The sequence below is a fragment of the Mesoplodon bidens genome, assembly GCF_964165515.1.
Source record: "Mesoplodon bidens genome assembly, chromosome: 7".
Lineage (NCBI taxonomy): Eukaryota > Metazoa > Chordata > Mammalia > Artiodactyla > Ziphiidae > Mesoplodon > Mesoplodon bidens.
In genome coordinates this window covers 60,641,765-60,662,764 of record NC_138164.1, presented here as the reverse complement: position 1 = coordinate 60,662,764, position 21,000 = coordinate 60,641,765, and the positions used below count along the sequence as shown (strand labels likewise).

Genomic DNA, 21,000 nt, shown 5'->3' with positions numbered 1-21,000 from the left:
GGCTTCAACTCTTACTAAGCCATCAAAGATCTGATTATGTCTTTATTGGGAAGTTCCAACCACTATTTAAAAATGCTGAGTTCCATGGAAGTGATGCAAACTTAAAAAAAAAAAAAAAGTTCTGAAAAATATGTATCCAAGGCAGGATGCTACAGCTGTGGCTAGGGAGCTGTGAATGGTATTAACTGTGTACAAATTTCAACTAATACTCAGTAAAGAGCTGCCATCTAGGAAGTTTTCCTTTTTTATGAAAGTAGAGTGGAAAACTATCACTCCCTCTCTAATAAAATGTCACTTACAACACAGTGGCATCTAGTGTGGGTCTCTTTACTCTTAGGTGACAAGAATAAAAGAAAGAGAAGCCTTACAGGAGCAGGAATCTGTGAGGAATTACCTTAAGAAGAAGCTATGAAAGTAGCAGGAATGCCTTTGTAAGAGAAGTAGCCATAGCTAAGACCTAGCAGAGTTACAAAGGCTTTAGATATCAAATCAAACAGACAGAAGTCCTCAACATATAAACGAAGATGAAAAAAAATGTGCATTCAAGAAAAGATTCAGCTGATTCACATATAAACATCATAGCCAAAGTCTGGGAAATAAGAATAATGTTAGATGAAACTATGACTGAAATAAGTATTAGTAAGAAACAGAGCAAATTTCATATTTCTAGGCAGGTTTTTTAACAAGTTTACTCTATTCAGATCTCAGAAAATAATGAGCCTTGAAGCACCTATTACTTGGAGGCAGCATATCCTATTTCAGAGAAAGTATATAAGAGTTTGAAAAGAATGCAACCTGGTTTCTCAAATGTAAGCATCTTTCCTACCTTGGTGAGCAAAAAACCTCAACCAATCAACTGAAATGGTGTTTCATTTGGTCTCAGTGTTTTCACAGATTATGAAAGACCTGGTGCTTATTACAAAGAATTAAGATTATGAATATATATCTCCAAATTCACCAACCTTAATTAAATGGCCTGGTCAATTAAAAATTTTCAAACTGATCAAAGTACATTTTAGAGCTACTTAGTAAACTCATATATTACAAATAGAACACTGCTTTCAGTTTATCTTTTCATTAGACAGATTTACAAAAATCTTACCTCTGCTTAAGAACACACTAACCCTTTAAATAAATATAAAACATATATCTAAAAGTATTAGAAAAGACCAATTACATATCAACTAAGATAAAAAATGTCTATTGTATTAGAAATAACAATTTCTGCTTTTCACATTTGACAAGTATTTTAAAACATCACCAGGTTCAACTTTCCTGGCAGGGTTTAAAGTATAGTGTCATATTTTTTATGAACAATAATAGCATTCAATGTGCACTTATTACATACCAGGGATTATACTAAATCTCTCATATGCACTATTTCATTTAATACTATTATCCCCATTTTACATATGAGGAAATAAGGCTCAGAAAAGTTAAGCAACTTTCCAAGGCTTCCCAGACTTTAAATGGAAGAATTAAGATTTAAACGAAGATTTGTATGTCTCCAAATACTATGCTTTGCCACTCTACTGTACTGGCTCCCTTACTATCATGTTTCCATATACCAGAAGCAGTAAGCAAGCCAGGGACTTAATTAAGCTAACGAAAGGTTATCCTTTATAACAGATCTTTATACAGAGCTGCTCTATTAGTGTCCAAACGATTCTTTGCAATAAGCATCAGGTAATGTTCAGTCTAGTCTTCCTTTTATGTCTTGCTTGCCAAGACTTACCTAGGCAATAAAAGACCATGTTCACTTCAACACTATCTTCTGCTTCTCTTATTTAGTCACCACTTGTGAAAACACTAAAGATCACAAATGCAAATAATAATTCTTCTGTTTTTCATGTGGTTCATGACTTTTATTAAAATGCTTCAAAATCTCAGAACTAAAGAGACTGTAAAAAAGGAGCCACACAAAGCAAATTGGAAGTCAACTAGGTAAAGACAGTGACCCATATATGCCACTGTTATTGGAGATTAATCTTGATTTTGGCTCCATACTTTTGAAGAATGGGCAACCCCAAACCCGGGGCTCCTTTATAGAACTAACTGGAGAGAAGCATTCAAGACCTGACAGACATTAACCTGGATCTGAATTCATGCAATTTCCCCTAAAGCTTATCATTTCTGTTCAATCTAATTTAAAAAAAAAACAAAAAAAAACCAAGGGCTTCCCTGGTGGCGCGGTGGTTGCGAGTCCATCTGCCGATGCAGGGGACGCGGGTTCGTGCCCTGGTCCGGGAAGATCCCACATGCCGCGCAGCGGCTGGGCCCGTGAGCCATGGCCGCTGAGCCTGCGCGTCCGGAGCCTGTGCTCCGCAGCGGGAGAGGCCACAACGGGGAGAGGCCCCCGTACCGCAAAAAAAAAAAAAAAAAAAAATAATAAATAAATAAATAAATAAATAATAAAAAACAACCCTCTCAAGGAAACAAAAGTAAGGGTTGTTATACTCTGGAGAAGCGCCTACCCCCACCCCAGGACTTTCTCACAAGGCCAAAAGAATGGAACAACTATATGAATAAAAGCTTAAATCAGATCAACAAACACTCTACAGTTCACCCTAAGCTAAGTGACACACATGGATTCTTAAGGAGAACTGAGGAACATTTGGGAGACTCAGGATTCATGTGGAGGGCACAGTCAGTAACTACAGTAATCCAAAGGTATTCTGAAGTTAAGTGTGCACAGATGTTAAATATGCATCTTGTTAAGTTCAACATGCAGAGCTATGCCTTGTTCCACTGGAAAGGTCCCCCATGCCTTGAATCTTCAAGGTGGCCAGATCTAAGGTGAATCCCTCAGTGTTCTTCTTCTAGACAGTTTTGGCTCCTGGATTCCCCAACAGTGCAGGCTGCTTTGACTCCTCGGACCTGTCAGTTCTTTGGACTGAACGTGAAGAAGGCTCTATATATCCCTTCTATTCCCTTTCAATGCACCCATGTACTTAAGTTTCAGAAGAAAACCCATTTTATTATTATTATTATTATTTTTTTGTTACGCAGGCCTCTCATTGTTGTGGCCTCTCCCGTTGCGGAGCACAGGCTCAGCGGTCATGGCTCACGGGCCCAGCTGCTCCGCAGCATGTGGGATCTTCCCGGACCGGGGCACGAACCCGTGTCCCCTGCATCGGCAGGCGGACTCTCAACCACTGCACCACCAGGGAAGCCCAAAACCCCATTTATTTGCTAAGGTTAACATGTGTTTGCTAGATGATCTGTATGTAATCTGACAAACCATTATAAAGAAATACTAAAACTTAAAAAAAATCAACCTCTACACACAAGCTATTTATAATATAGTCAGGTACATAAGGCAAAAACACTGGGTTAAATACCATAAGTATAGGCCAAATACATAATAAATTCCCAAATGAGTGGTGAGATGATGTGTATTATGGTCCCAAAGGAGGGATCAAGGTAAGAAATTATTTGGGGATGTTATTACATTTTCAAAAATATCCAAACTTGTAAAAATAAGAATGACATATTTATCATTTTTTGAACATTCCAAATTAAGGATAAAACATCTCTAAATTAACTTTTTTTCCCAACAAACCAACCAATCAGTTACAGAGGGAAGATGTTCTCACTCTGTCTCTACAATCTGGTATCAACAGGTTGTATGGTTAATCCATTTTAAAAAACGGAACTGTGATTTAAATCCACAGGAGTCGACCCTCAATACCAAGGTCTATCTGAGGTCTGGTGATGCAGCTGTTTGCAACACAGCTTTTACTATCACCTCAGCCAAAGGACTAATGTGAAATAGTGGGCACACCTCTCTCTCTTTTTTCCCCAGCACACAAGCAGATGATCTCCGATGGAGGAGGCTTTTTTCCCCTTATCAATTGTGGAAAACAACGACCTATGTAAGTTAGTTAATTCTAGATAGCAATAATAAGACTGAGAAGGAAAGGAATTTCTAATCCTTGGGGAAATACCAGTTCATTTAAATGGCCAGTTGGATGAATTACTTGTGTTTTTGTGGATAACTGGATTCTGTTTCTATCTTTTTTGGTGATTCATTTCTGGGGATCATTAGAGAAACCTTTAGGAGAAATCACTCTTCATACCTCCTTTGTGACCTTTGAAGGTCACCACACAGCTAGCATCTTCAGCTGACCAGATCTTCAGCTGGGCATCCATTCCCCCACTCAGAACCACAAGGCCTGATGGGAAAAACCTGCAACAATTCACATCAAACACATGTCCTTCCAATACTCTCTGGAAAAACAAAAGAAAATTCCATGCTAGTTCTCTTGTCCATCCCTTGATGTTCTCTTACCTCCCATATCCTTAGTCCCGTAAATGATATATCTACATGCTGCATTTTAAAACAAAAGAGGTCCAAAGAATCTCTTTAGTTCATCTGTATACCAGGTAATGTTCTTAGAGCTGTTGGCTCCCTTTCCTGGGCTTTGGCTGCAAATGTTGTGAATTTGAATTCCATAGCTCTCATAGCCATCCCTAAGTCTAGTTCTACATATAAGGAGCTGAGGAGGCTTGAGGGCTCTTTTACTTGTCTTTTCTTAAAATCCTCTGTACAGGTTGGGGGGCTCAGCCACATAGTCAGTGTAACAGCCTAGCTACTCTGTCTTAGAAATGGGTCACTGAAGGCAGTTCATACCATCCACCCACAGACATTCACTAGCCTGGCTCTTCCACTGTTCCAGCCCCAATCTGTTCTGGCAAATCACCAAACTTGAGCATGGTTCTCAGATTAACAAATGGAAGAACAAAGATCAATTGAAGTGCAGTGTTCCTACATTTTCAGAATGGGCCACTCTTCTTTCCACGGCCCAGTCTAAGGTTTCTCAGACCACCCTAAAAGTGTACCCAAAGCCTTTACTCTGAGCTCTCCATTGGAAGCCTGCCAGATCTTCATGCTCCCATCGGTACTAGAAGACACACCAAGGCCTCCTCCACTGGAAATGTCCAGGCATGTTATCTGTTTAAACGACAAAACAACCACTGTTACAAATAACGAAATGCTCTTTTTCCCTTGAAATATGTTATAAACCTCTCTCATTTCACACTCCTCTAAGACTTCTTCAAGCCTATGCTTCCCAACACAAAGGACATGTGTTTCATATGAAGGCTGAGTTATCAACACCAATCTCCCAACAAGGCTGGAGCCAAAACCCTTTATTTCTCGAAACAAAAAACTATTCTTGTAGTCATCTATAATCTCCTGCTTCAGCTATAAAGTTACTTATTCCCATATCATTTCCATAGTTTCTATCTTTTGCTATTTTATTTTAAAATTAAGATACCTCTCCTAATTCTTAGGAACCCACTTACACAAAAAGACAGATTTCCAAGATGCACCAGGATTCAAGGAAAAGCAAAGATGCTTCCAATTTACTACTTTACATTCCCTCCGTAAAATCTTAACTGTCTGTGTGTGTATTTCAGAATAAGTAATAGAAAAATTCTCAAATTCACTTATACAATTTCAACATTAGGAATCACTTCATGAATAAGCCATGATCAGAAAGCCAAGTCTCTTTCATATATCAATACCTGCATACATAATATCCCCTTTTTATTAAAAACACCCAGTTGCAAATATTCCAGAAATGTATGACTGAGATACATAATCACAGTCATATTCACAGCAACTATGATTCCAATATGACCTAAATTACTTTTAAAAAGTAGGAACTTTCAAAAACAAAAAACAAAAAAAATAGGAACTTTGCCTTTAATTATTCAACCTTCCACTTTACATTTCTATGTCAATTAAGCCATAATGAATAGGTCTGGCAAAAACTAAAGGGATATATGGGTCAACTCTAACCCTTTCTAAGACTTTTTCTTCTTTATTTTGGTTCCTCAATAAAAGGACCATTAACTTAATTGTAGTTCTTTTAATTTTAAGGATTACGACAACAATTAACATTTATATCATGTTTTATCATTTATAAAACATTTTCAAATACACTGAATCATTTGATCCTCATAATAATCCCATTCTGCTCCTAGCTTCTCATTGGTGGATACTGCTTTCACATTCTAGTGTAGGAGACATTTCTCAGATCTATCTTTCTTCTCCAACACCACTGCTACCACCCTAATCCTGGGCCTTAAATCTTACTACCAGTACTGTCAAGTTCAACTCTATTCTGGCTCCCCAACTACATGATGAGCTTTGTAAGTGTCAGAACCATGTCCAGCACTTTCTCACACAAATCACAGGCTATGTACAGAGTAACTACTTAACAAATACCTAATAACAGTTTGGGAAGAGGGATGAAGCAGCTCATCAAGACTAGATAAGAAAGTAAAGCCATCTGACCTGTATCAATGAGACCAGCTACTGTCCCCATTCAAGGGTCCCAGAAACAAAACATATTTAAACACTTTCCTACTCACTCTGAAGTCAATTTAATCCCTAAAGCAATACAGCCCAACCTCTTTCCGGACTCAGGTGCCATCTATCCAACTGCCTGCTAGGCATCTATCTTTGGCTTTACAGTGGATACCTGAAACTTAACATGTCCAAAACAGGACTCTTATTTCCTCCACTCCCTACCAATGCAACTACTTGTCCCCCAAGTAAATGACACCAGAATTTACCCAATTCTCAGGCCAAAATTTTTGGAATTATCCCAACTCCTCATTTTCTCACATCTCATATCCAAGTCATTGGCAAATCCTGTCTGGACCCACACCCTAGAATACAGGCTCTATACCACAGTTCTATCCATTACTATATAGACCCAGTGCCCAGAAGAGTATCTGGAGTATAGTAGGTGATTAATAAATGGGTGAATCACCTAATAATGAGCTCAAATAAGAGAAAGGGAGAATAAGAAATAGAATAAAGGGACAATTAATTATTTTTTAAAAAATGACCCACTCCTCAAAAGGTAAATGGTTTTCCCAACTCCCCAAGGAGTTCACCACTTCCTCCCCCAGTGGTCTTCAGCTTCTATGTTTATATTGGGTTGGCCAAAAAGTTCATTTGGGTTTTTGCCATACGATGTTATAGAAAAATCCAAACGAACTTTTTGGCCAACTCAATATATCACAGTGGTTGTCAACCAGGGGCAATTTGTTTCTGGGGGGACATTTGGTGATGTCTGTAAACATTTTTAGTAGTCACAACTGGGGGCGATATCCAACGGACAACTTGTAGCTAGAGGCCAGTGATGCAGCTAAACATCCTACAGTGCATACAACAGCCCCCTACAAAAAAGAATTATCTAGCTTAAAATGTCAATACTGTCAAGGTTGAGAAACTCTGATATATTATTTGGTACCCTCTCAGTTAATATACTCTTCCTGGAGAGAATAGGGATATTGTGTTATTTATCTCAGTTACATACCTTTGGGGCCCTAGTTCCTAGACCTAAAAAGTAATTAAGTCTGAACTATCTATTCTTCCAAAGTGATAGAAAACTGAACAGTAGATTATACATCATACCAGTTGTCTCCTTCCTCCAGATTTTTATTAAAGAGAAAGAGGAAAGAGAACTAACATTTATTGAATAGCTAGCTATTACGTGCCAGACATGTAACAGACACTACTCTCATATAATCCACTCAAAAATCTTTAAGTACTGGTGAGAAATCTGAGGTTTAAGAGGTAGTTTAATTTCCCCAAGGGGACAGAGCAGAGCTAGGATACAAACCTAGGTCAGAGCCTAAAGCTAAAGATCTATTCCTTAGTTACAGCAAAAGAACAGACAGATCAATGGAGCATTCCTAAATACTGGATAAAGATGACAACTCAGAGACCTTCAAAATGGTGGAGGAGTAAGATGTGGAGATCACCATCCTCCCCACAAATACATCAGAAATATACCTACATGTGGAACAACTTCTACAGAGCACCTACCAAACGCTGGCAGAAGATCTCAGACTTCCCAAAAGATATATACTTTTTTTTCCTTTCTCTCTTTTTGTGAGTGTGTATGTGTATGCTTCTTTGTGTGATTTTTGTCTGTATAGCTTTGCTTTTACCATTTGTCCTATGGTTCTGTCTATCTGTTTTTTTTGTTTGTTTTGTTTTTTGTTTTTTAGTATAGTTTTTAGTGCTTCTTATCATTGGTGGATTTGTTTTTCAGTTTGCTTGCTCTCTTCTTTCTTTCTTTTTTTCCCCCCTTTTTTATTACTTTTTAATCTTTTTTATTTTTAATAATTTTTTTATTTTTTATTTTAATAACTTTATTTTATTTTTTTCTTTCTTTCTTTCTTTCTTTCCTTCCTTTTCTTCTGAGCCATGTGGCTGACAGGGTCTTGGTGCTCCGGCTGGGTGTAAGGCCTGTACCTCTAAGGTGGGAGAGCCGAGCTCAGGACATTGGTCAACCAGAGACCTCCCAGCTCCACATAATATCAAACGGCGAAAGCTCTCCCAGAGACCTCCATCTCAACGCTAAGACCCAGCTCCACTCGATGACCAGCAAGCTACACTGCTGGACACCCTATGCCAAACAACTAGCAAGACAGGAACACAACCCCACCCATTAGCAGAGAGGCTGCCTAAAGTCAGAATAAGGTCACAGGCACCCCAAAACACACCACTGGATGCGGTCCTGCCCACCAGAAAGACAAGATCTAGCCTCTTCCACCAGAACACAGGCACCAGTCTCCTCCACCAGGAAGCCTACACAACCCACTGAACAAATCTTAGCCACTGGGGGCAGACACCAAAAACAACGGGAACTACGAACCTGCAGCCTGCAAAACGGAGACCCCAAACACAGTAAGTTAAGCAAAATGAGAAGACAGAGGAACACACAGCAGATGAAGGAGCAAGGTAAAAATCCACCAGACCAAACAAATGAAAAGGAAATAGGCAGTCTACCTGAAAAAGAATTCAGAGTAATGACAGTAAAGATGATCCAAAATCTTGGAAATAGAATGGAGAAAATACAAGAAATGTTTAACAAGGACCTAGAACTAAAGAGCAAACAATGATGAACAACACAATAAATGAAATAAAAAATTCTCTGGAAGGGGGCTTCCCTGGTGGCGCAGTGGTCAAGAATCTGCCTGCCAATGCAGGGGACATCGGTTTGAGCCCTGGTCCGGAGAAGATCCCACATGCCATGGAGCTACTAAGTCCGTGTGCCACAACTACTGGGTCTGTGCTCTATAGCTCGCAAGTCACAACTACTGAAGGCTGCAAGCCACAACTACTGAAGCCCGCACACCTAGAGCCCATGCTCTGCAACAAGAGAAGCCACCACAATGAGAAGCCAGCGCACCACAATGAAGAGTAGCCCCCACTTGACACAACTAGAGACAGCCCGCGAGCAGCAACAAAGAGCGAACACAGCCAAAAAATAAAAATAAATAAAATAAATAAATATAAAAAAATTCTCTAGAAGGAATCAACAGCAGAATAACTGAGGCAGAAGAATGGATAAGTGACCTGGAAGATAAAATAGTGGAAATAAATACTGCAGAGCAAAATAAAGAAAAATGAAAAGAATTGAGGACAGTCTGAGAGACCTCTGGGACAACATTAAACACACCAACATTTGAATTACAGCGGTCCCAGAAGAAGAAGAGAAAAAGAAAGGGACTGAGAAAATATTTGAAGAGATTATAGTTGAAAACTTCCCTAATATGGGAAAGGAAATAGTCAATCAAGTCCAGGAAGTGCAGAGAGTCCCATACAGGATAAATCCAAGGAGAAACATGCCAAGACACATATTAACTAAACTATCAAAAAATAAATACAAAGAAAAAATATTAAAAGGAGCAAGGGAAAAACAACAAATAACATACAAGGGAATCCCCATACCATAAGGTGAACAGCTGATCTTTCAGCAGAAACTCTGCAAGCCAGAAGGGAGTGGCAAGACGTATTTAAAGTGATGAATGGGAAAACCTACAACCAAGATTACTCTACCCAGCAAGGATCTCATTCAGATTTGAAGGAGAAATTAAAACCTCTACAGACAAGCAAAAGCTAAGAGAATTCAGCACCACCAAACCAGCTCTACAACAAATGCGAAAGGAACTTCTCTAGGCAGGAAACACAAGAGAAGGAAAAGACCTACAATAACAAACCCAAAACAATTAAGAAAATAGTAATAGGAACATACATATCGATAACTACCTTAAATGTAAATGGATTAAATGCTCCAACCAAAAGACACAGACTGGCTGAATAGATACAAAAACAAGACCCGTATATATGCTGTCTACAAGAGACCCACTTTAGACCTAGGGACACATACAGACTGAAAGTGAGGGGATGGAAAAAGATATCCCATGCAAATGGAAATCAGAAGAAAGCTGGAGTAGCAATTCTCATATCAGACAAAACAGACGTTAAAGGCTATTACAAGAGACAAAGAAGGACACTACATAATGATCAAGGGATCAATCCAAGAAGAAGATATAACAATTATCAATATTTATGCACCCAACATAGGAGCACCTCAATACATAAAGCAAATGCTAACAGCCATAAAAGGGGAAATCACCAGCAACACAATCATAGTATGGGACTTTAACACCCCACTTTCACCAATGGACAGATCATCCAAAATGAAAATAAAGAAGGAAACACAAGCTTTAAATGATACATTTAAAGATGGACTTAACTGATATTTATAAGACATTCCATCCAAAAACAGCAGAATACACATTCTTCTCAAGTGCTCATGGAACATTCTCCAGGATAGATCATATCTTGGGTCACAAATCAAGCCTTGGTAAATTTAAGAAAACTGAAATCATATCAAGTACCTTTTCTGACTGCAACGCTATGAGACTAGATATCAATTACAGGAAAAAATCTGTAAAAAATACAAACACATGGAAGCTAAACAATACACTACTTAATAACCAAGAGATCACTTAAGAAATCAAAGAGGAAATCAAAAAATACCTAGAGACAAATGACAATGAAAACATGATGACCCAAAACCTATGGGATGCAGCAAAAGCAGTTCTTAAGATGGAAGTTTATAGCAATACAATCCTGCCTCAAGAAACAAGAAACATCTCAAATAACAGCCTAACCTTACACCAAAAGCAATTAGAGAAAGAAGAATAAAAAAAACCCAAAGTTAGCAGAAGGAAAGAAATCATAAAGATCAGATCAGAAATAAATGAAAAAAAATGAAGGAAACAACAGCAAAGATCAATAAAACTAAAAGCTGGTTCTTTGAGAAGATAAACAAAATTCAAAAACCATTAGCCAGACTCATCAAGAAAAAAAGTGGGAAGACTCAAATCAGTACAATTAGAAATGAAAAAAGGAGAAGTAACAACTGACACTGCAGAAATACAAAGGATCATGAGAGATTACTACAAGCAACTATAGGCCAATAAAATGGACAACCTGGAAGAAATGGACAAATTCTTAGACGAGCACAACATTCTGAGACTGAACCAGGAAGAAAGAGAAAATATAAACAGACCAATCACAAGCACTGAAATTGAGACTGTGATTAAAAATCTTCCTACAAACAAAAGCCCAGGACCAGATGGCTTCACAGGCGAATTCCATCAAACATTTAGAGAAGAGCTAACACCCATACTTCTCAAACTCTTCCAAAATATAACAGAAGGAGGAACACTCCCAAACTCATTCTATGAGGCCACCATCGCCCTGATAACAAAACCAGACAAGGATGTCACAAAGAAAGAAAACTACAGGCCAATACCACTGATGAACACAGATGCAAAAATCCTCAACAAAATACTAGCAAACAGAATCCAACAGCACATTAAAAGGATCACACACCATGATCAAGTGGAGTTTATCCCAGGAATGCAAGGATTCTTCAATATACGCAAATCAATCAAATCAATGTGATAAACCATATTAACAAACTGAAGGAGAAAAACCATATGATCATCTCAATAGATGCAGAAAAAGCTTTCAACAAAATTCAACACCCATTTATGATAAAAACCCTCCAGAAAGTAGGCATAGGGGAAATTACCTCAACATGATAAAGGCCATATATGACAAACCCACAGCCAACATCATTCTCAATGGTGAAAAACTGAAACCATTTCCTCTAAGATCAGAAACAAGACAAGGTTGTCCACTCTCACCACTACTATTCAACATAGCTTTGGAAGTTTTAGCCACAGCTATCAGAGACAAAAAAAGAAATAAAAGGAATCCAAATTGGAAAAGAAGAAGTAAAACTGTCACTGTTTGCAGACGACATTGATACTATACATAGAGAATCCTAAAGATGCTACTAGAAAACTACAAGAGCTAATCAATGAATTTGGTAAAGTAGCAGGATACAAAATTAATGCACAGAAATCTCTTATATTCCTATACACCAATGATGAAAAATCTGAAAAGAGAAATTAAGGAAACACTCCCATTTACCATTGCAACAAAAAGAATAAAATATCTAGGAATAAACCTACCTAAGGAAGCAAAAGACCTGTATGTAGAAAACTACAAGACACTGATGAAAGAAATTAAAGATGATACAAACAGATGGAGAGATATACCATGTTCTTGGATTGGAAGAATCAACAATGTGAAAATGACTATACTACGCAAAGCAACCTACAGATTCAATGCAATCTCTATCAAACTCAGTGGCATTTTTCACAGAACTAGAACAAAAAATTTCACAATTTGTATGGAAACACAAAAGGCCCCGAATAGCCAAAGCAATCTTGAGAAAGAAAAATGGAGTTGGAGGAATCAGGCTCCCTGACTTCAGACTATACTACAAAGCTACAGTAATCAAGGCAGTATGGTACGGGCACAAAAACAGAAATATACATCAATGGAATAGGATAGAAAGCCCAGAGATAAACCCATGCACATATGGTCACCTTATTTTTGGTAAAGGAGGCAAGAATATACAATGGAGAAAAGACAGTCTCCTCAATAAGTGGTGTTGGGAAAACTGGACAGCTACATGTAAAAGAATGAAATTAGAACACTCCCTAACACCATACACAAAAATAAACTCAAAATGAGTAAGACTAGACACTATAAAACTCTTAGAGGAAAACATAGGCAGAACACTATGACATAAATCACAGTAAGATCCTTTTTGACCCACCTCCTAGAGAAATGGAAATAAAAACAAATATAAACAAATGGGACCTAATGAAACTTAAAACCTTTTGCACAGCAAAGGAAAACACAAACAAGATGAAAAGATAACCCGCAGAACAGGACAAAATATTTGCAAATGAAGCAACTGTCAATCTCCAAAATTTACAAGCAGCTCATCACACAGCTCAGTATCAAAAAACAAACAACCCGGGCTTCCCTGGTGGCGCAGTGGTTGAGAGTCTGCCTGCCGATGCAGGGGACATGGGTTTGTGCCCTGGTCCGGGAGGATCCCACATGCCGCGGAGCGGCTGGGCCCATGAGCCATGGCCACGGGGCCTGCGCGTCCGGAGCCTGTGCTCTGCAACGGGAAAGGCCACAAAAGTGAGAGGTCTGTGTACCGCAAAAAAAAAAAAAAAAAACCAATCCAAAAATGGGCAGAAGACCTAAACAGACATTTCTACAAAGAAGATATACAGATTCCCAACAAACATATGAAAGATGCTCAACATCACTAATCATTAGAGAAATGCAAATCAAAACTACAATGAGGTATCACCTCACACCAGTCAGAATGGCCATCATCAAAAAATCTACAAACAATAAATGCTGGAGAGGGTGTGGAGAAAAGGGAACCCTCTTGCACTGTTGGTGGGAATGTAAATTGATACAGCCACTATGGAAAACAGTATGGAGGTTCCTTAAAAAACTAAAAATAAAACTACCATATGACCCAGCAATCCCACTTCTGGGCATATACCCTGAGAGAACCATAATTCAAAATGAGTCATGTACCACAATGTTCACTGCAGCTCTATTTACAACAGCCAGGACATGGAAGCAACCTAAGTGTCCATCAACAGATGAATGGATAAAGAAGATGTGGCATATATATACAATGGAATATTACTCAGCCATAAAAAGAAACGGAATTGAGTTATTTGTAGTGAGGTGGATGGATCTAGAGTCTGTCATACAGAGTGAAGTAAGTCAGAAAGAGAAAAACAAATACTATATGCTAACACATATATATGGAATCTAAAAAAAAAAAAAAAGGTCATGAAGAACCTAGGGGCAAGCCAGGAATAAAGACACAGACCTGGGCCTCCCTGGTGGCGCAGTGGTTGAGAGTCCGCCTGCCGATGCAGGGGATACGGGTTCGTGCCCCGGTCTGGGAGGATCCCATATGCCGCGGAGCGGCTGGGCCCGTGAGCCATGGCCGCTGGGCCTGCGCGTCCGGAGCCTGTGCTCCGCAACGGGAGAGGCCACAACAGTGAGAGGCCCGCGTACCACAAAAAGAAAAAAAAAAAAAAAAAAAAAAAAGACACAGACCTACTAGAGAATGGACTTGAGGACACGGGGAGGGGGAAGGGTAAGCTGGGACGAAGTGAGAGAGTGGCATGGACATATATACACTACCAAATGTAAAACAGATAGATAGCTAGTGGGAAGCAGCCGCATAGCACAGGGAGATCAGCTCAGTGCTTCGTGACCACGTAGAGGGGTGGGTTAGGGAGAATGAGAGGGAGACGCAAGAGGGAAGACATATGGGGATATATGTATATGTATAGCTGATTCACTTTGTTATAAACCAGAAACTAACACACCATTGTAAAGCAATTATACTCCAATAAAGAGGTTAAAAAAAAAAAAGATGACAATTCAAGTCCTTGAGATAAAGGGTGGATTACTTTGTAGTGCTGTAACAAGCTAATCATTTCAAAAAGAATTAAGCTACACAACATTGTAAATCAACTAAACTTCCATAAAATAAATTTAAAAAATTAAGTTAGACCCCTATTTCAAATCAAATAACAAAAATAAAGTTTGAAATGTAAAAAATAAAACATAAAAATTCAAAGATTACTATATTTATAATTTTATTTAACAAACACTATTTATATTGTGCTTGCCATGTTCCAGACCCAATTCTAACTGCTTCAATCCTCATAACAACCCTAAGAGATAAATATTTTTACTCCCATTTTACAGATTAGGAACCTATAGCACAGGAAGGTTAAGTACCTGGCCTAAGGTCACACAGTTAGTAAGTGGTAGAACCAAAATTCGAATCCAGGGGGTCAAATCCAATGAGCCCGTCTCTAGAGTCCCTGCTCTTACCCATTATGCTGTGTAATTACTATATATATATATATATATAAAATATATTTATATATATAAAATCATGGACTACCCTAAGCAGGGTCCCAAAGGTAGTCACCATAAATTGATAGGTTTCATTATCTAGAAAATTAAATATTTTGTATGTCAAGACACAATAAACAAATAACAATAAACAATAAGCTAGAAAAAACTGCAAAATATATAGCAAAGGATCAATACCCTTATTATAAGAAGAGCTCTTATCAATAAAGAAAAAAATTCACACTTAGAAAAATGGGCAAATGACATGAAGAGAGGCCAATAAATATATGAAAAAGTGGTCAATTCATAACTAATCAAAGGAATGTAAGTTAAAATAGCAATGAAACACCATCCCTAAAAATGGTAAAACTTCAAAAAATTCGAATACCCAGTATCAGCAGAGAATGTCAAGTCAGACTGGTAGAAAAGCAATATGGTAAAAGTCTTTTTAGTCAATGGATAGGGCCCAGTAGCACGTCAGTTAATCAAAAAATTCAGTTAGAGTAGGAAATAATAAAAAATGATACATAAATACCTATATTTTATTTTAACTCAAATATATAAATGTACATTAATATTCACTCATCTTTTCATCAGTCCACTAATTACCATGAGGAAGCTTTATCTTGACTTGCTTGTAATATACTATAAGCAAAAGGTACACAACTTCCAATTTCCTTAAAGCAAGGCAAATCTTTAGTCACACTTACAAAGCAATCTAAGAGCAAAGATTTATACAGGGTTTAAAAAAAAAATCTTTCCCCTAATATTCTACTACATTTATCTTGTCCACACATACTAAAATAGCAGGTTTTTAAAAAACTCTTCTTAGATCTGCCTGCCAATGCAGGGGGCACGGGTTCAAGCCCTGGTCTGGGAGGATCCCACATGCCGCAGAGCAACTAGGCTCGTGCGCCACAACTACTGAGCCTGCGCGTCTGGAGCCTGTGCTCCGCAACAAGAGAGGCCGCGACAGTGAGAGGCCCACTCACCGCGATGAAGAGTGGCCCCCGCTTGCCGCAACTACAGAAAGCCCTCACACAGACACAAAGACCCAGCACAGCCAAAAATAAAATAAATAAATTAAAAAAAAAAAAACAAAAAAAAACAAAACACTTCTTAGGAATTCCCTGGCAGTCCAGTGGTTAGGACTCCACAGGTTCAACCCCTGGTCAGGGAGCAAAGATCCTGCATGCTGCGTGGTGCAGACAAAAAAAAAAACAAAACCTCTTCTTTATCAAGTCTCTATGAAGCAATCAACTTGGTTTTCAAAGACATAGTCACTGTGTCTTTCACACTCATATTTCATGGGTTTAATATATTTAATTAACATAATTTCAAAAACAATACAACTGGCATTGTAACTGACTCTTGGTAAGCATTCAGCTTAACTGGGAGTGTCAGTATGCAGACCTCAGAGACTTTACAAGCTGCAAATGTGTTGTGGGCGTAAGTCAGAATGGTTTACAGAGGAAATGTAGAGCAACAGTTGACTCAAATCAGTTAAGTGCAAGTCAGTTAGAACATACCAACAGCCTTGTATATTTCCTGTGACTCAACATTATACTTTTATAAATGTACTCTAACTTTTTCTTATCTTTGTGAGAAAAGGGTTAGCTATAACATCAAAATATGAAGTCACGAAATCGGAAATGACTGAATGTCTGGTAATGTTAAGATTAGAAAAATAAATTATAGTATAGTCATAACAGTGGAATACTATGCAACTTTTAAAATAATACACATAAAACACACAATGATGTACATAATATATTATTAAGAATTAAAAAATAACTTATAAAACAACATATACTGTAAAAATCTACTTGGTAAAATATTTAAAGAAAAAAGACTGGATCAAGTAAAATAATGATATGTAAAGCTTAGCATGTGCTGGCACATAGCAGGTGATCAATAAATGTCAGCTATTACTATGATTATTTTTTAACTTTTTAAAATCGAGATACATTAATATACAATATTATATAAGTTACAGGTGTACAAAATAGTGATTCACAATTTTTTAAGGTTATATTCCATTTATAGTTATTATAAAATATTGGCTATATTACCTATGTTGTACAATATATCCTTGTAGCTTATTTATTTTATACATAATAGTTTGTACCTCTTAATCCCCTACCCCTATTTTGCCCCTCCTTATTTCCCTCCCCACATTGGTAACCACTAGTTTATTCTCTATATCTGTGAGTCTGTTTTTGTTATGTTCACTAGTTTGTTTTATTTTTCAGGTTCCACATATAAGTGACATCATACAGTATTTGTCTTTCTCCGACTTAATTCACTTAGCATAATGCCTTCCAAGTCCCCCTATGTTGCTGCAAATGGCAAGATTACTGTGATTATTATTCATAAGTGTTACATAACAAAAGCTTACAATAGTTATCTTTAGATTATAGAAATGAGTGATTTTCACTTTTACATTTCCTAAATTTTCATCAAAATATATATTTGTTTTGCAATAAGGATAAAAACAGCTATTTTTGAAAATGTACCACACACTAAGAAGCAGTAGGCTTTAATATAATCAGTTTATTTACCTATTTCTCATTTCTGCTTCTAAAAAGCTTATGGTAGTAGAAAGGCCTTTATCACGAAGACCTTTGAAAATTATCCCTCAATATGCTGTACTTGGAATTTTGAGAAAATGCCCCTTCCGTTAGGCAAAGGGACAGAAATATGAGCAGTGGCAAATTACTCAAACATCAACTACTATCATCATTATCCAAAAGCTGGTAAGTAGCTCTGGTAAAACATATATAAGGAAATTTCATACAATTCCTTTCTTTGAGATTACCAGTGAGTGGATTTGTATATTTATTCTAAGTGGACCCAAGTACCAGTTTTGCCAAACATACCACACTTTATCAGCTGTGTCATCTTATAATGCAAAGTAAATGAAAAACACATTAATCATGAATATATTTATAGCACTAGACAAGCAGATAAAATGAAAAACTAACATGTTATTATATTTTCTCCTCATTTAATCAGAATACTTACACTCTCTGCATGAATTCTGGAAAAAGTAGTATATGGTGCCAAAAACTTCGAAGATGCATTTTCCTTTGGACATGAAATATGAATGCTTTTCTAAACAGAGAAGGAAAAATGAAATCCATCAGTAAAGCTACTCCAATGGAATTAAAGCTTCTTAAAGAAAACATTAGGACGAAAGAACACTCTTACCTTTTAAGTGTGTACCCTAATCCTCCTTCCCCAACCCAAGACACTATCACTCCCCTACAGATCAGCAGTCCTTTTACTGCAGAGGGCTGCAATGTAATTTGGTACTGCTGAGCCATTATGCTTTTATGTTGAAGAAAACTGTTCCATAGAAGACAAAGCAACAATAAGATACAAATGACAAACACGAGAACATTAATTTTCATAAGAAAATCTAATACCAGTACTCTCAGTCAGCAGTGTGGCAAGGAATAGTACCAACAGTTGTGAAAAAACAGCATCAGTTCCCGGGCCTAGGGCTGAAAAGACTAGTCTAAAAGTAAACTTGCTGCCTATAAAAGAACTTTCAGAAAAAATGTTAGACTACCGACATGTATAGTTACCAGAGTAAGAAAGTAGGTAAAGTAAATTACGGTATACTCACACAATGTGTAGGCCCTGGTCAGGCTTGTGGTGCCCATTCCCAACTAGGACTTAAACTGACTATACATGTTCATAGACTGGTCATCACCAAATAGCTGTCTTATGATTTCCCACATGTTTTGACTAGTCATTATCACATATATTTCAGCTACTACAGCAAGATAACACTAGTGACATAGTAGTAAATTACACCTAGAACCAGATGTTAGACTCAAGTGACATGACTTGCTGAAGGCAGACTGCAACCATTTAGGGTAAATATGTTGGTGTTTCAAGGCAGAGGTATAAAAGGCTTGGTAAACATCGCCTCAAGGATTCTTGCAGTACAACAATCCCTTACTCTAATGTGCAGAATACTAACACCATCCCCTAAGTGTATATCTCCTACACAGAGCTGAGGAGCTGCTCTCACCAAATGGCCCCTAACCTGTTATCTCTTCTGCAGTAGTACTTGAAAGTTTCTGGAAATTCTGCTGGACAATGAAAATGCCTTCAATAATCAAGATTTTCTGAACCTCTTTATAAGGCTAATCTATGTAAAACAAGCGCAGTCCTCATAGTTCACTAGAAAGAACAGTTTCAAAGTTATAATATTCTCATCACTGAAAATCAGTATGTTCTTATTACAGGTCTTCTCCTTTAAAAAGAGAATTCGATTATCTATACAAACAGTACTTTCTTAGCCAGCGTATCTATGCCTGGCTGCCTGCAGGCCTTTCATTAAATGAGTTTTTGCTTCTAACCACATGACAAAGCCCATACAGCTGCAAGAGCTGACCCGGATTTGGAATTGTCTCCTGTACCCAAAACTAAAGTGTCAGCTAAACTTTCCTGGCTAAATATTCATACCAAGCAAGGACATGAGGAGCTATGAAAGCTTAGTGTTCGAGCCTCTGTAAGAACTGGGTTTGCTCTCAGAAGACTATTTCTTTGGGGCTAATTATGTAAAAGATTTCAAGAATCAGTGGTTTTCTCCTGCTTATCGATCCTGCAAATCACCCTTTAATCCATAAACAGACTATGAAGGAAGATAAATGTTGAATTACCTTCTAGCAGTAGAGAATCATGCTGTTAATGAAAAGATATTAAAGAAAAGCTGCAGGAGATATCAAAACAGACAAAATTCAGTGTGAGGGGGAAGTGTGAATATTCCACATTAAGATAAAATTAAAAGTCAAACTTTTTATCTTTCCAGGTTAGGTTTTTAAGCATAACGACAGATCTGTATAACAGAACACTGTAGCAACATCAAACAGCAAAGTGACTCATTGCAGTTAGGAAACAAATGAACGTTCAACCATAAGCATTTACTGTCTGACTTAGCAAGTACACTGCAGAAATTAGTAATGATATTGGAAAAGATAAGGATTGTATCACAGCCTGAGTACAAAGGGAAGAAAGGAAGTCAGCGCCCAGGCTGTGGATGGATATTGGCAAACACCTGGAAAAAATGTAGGCTTGCAAGGTAGTGTTATACTTGAAGTTAATAGAACTGGGTTTCAATTCTGACATAGTCTAACTAGCTTTGATTATTAGGGGTTAATTAACCTCTCTGAATCTGTTTGTTTATCTGCAAAATGTAAATTTAAAATGCCAATCCCACAGGATTGTTATGATAAACAATAACTCACTTTTAATATCTTAGTTTCTTTCATATGCAATTTCACTCCCCACTAATCAGCCTATGAGGTAGAATATTGTCTCTGTTTTATAGATGAGGAAGCTGAGGCTCAGGTAACTAAGTCATTTGTCCAAAATCATATTGCTAGTAAGTGTCACAGTAACTAAGACTTGGACCCAGATCTTCTGGAACTTTCTACAATACTGTTTATGAAAAACAAATATAAAATATATAATAACATGTAGCTTATTATTTTGCACAGAGGGTAATGAATGAACATCTAAAGATCTTATGTAAAAAACAAAGTATTCTCTACTCTTGTCAGTACACCTGAAATATTTTACAACTGAAAAAGCTTAATTATACACACACCAAAAAAGGCTGTTTCACCCTTTGGGAATCATCTCAGCAGAGCACACTGACTGCTGCCATTAGAAAGAGGAAGGAGGGCTTCCCTGGTGGCACAGTGGTTAAGAATCCACCTGCCAATGCAGGGGACACGGGTTCAAGCCCTGGTCCAAGAAGATCCCACATGCCGCGGAGCAACTAAGCCCCTGCGCCACAACTACTGAGCCTGAGCTCTAGAGCCCAC

General features: G+C 37.7%; 1 protein-coding gene across 1 annotated transcript in view; it reads right to left on the bottom strand.

The window, feature by feature from the left end:
- Positions 1-21,000, bottom strand: part of PAAF1 (proteasomal ATPase associated factor 1) — a 47,070-nt gene that overhangs the window by 19,645 nt on the left and 6,425 nt on the right. Inside the window, exons 4-6 of the mRNA XM_081239106.1 lie at positions 18,182-18,271; positions 4,856-4,954; positions 4,080-4,230 (exon numbers count right to left, since the gene is read on the bottom strand). Coding sequence (XP_081095232.1) covers positions 4,080-4,230; positions 4,856-4,954; positions 18,182-18,271 — 340 coding nt within the window. The remainder of the gene's footprint in view (positions 1-4,079; positions 4,231-4,855; positions 4,955-18,181; positions 18,272-21,000) is intronic.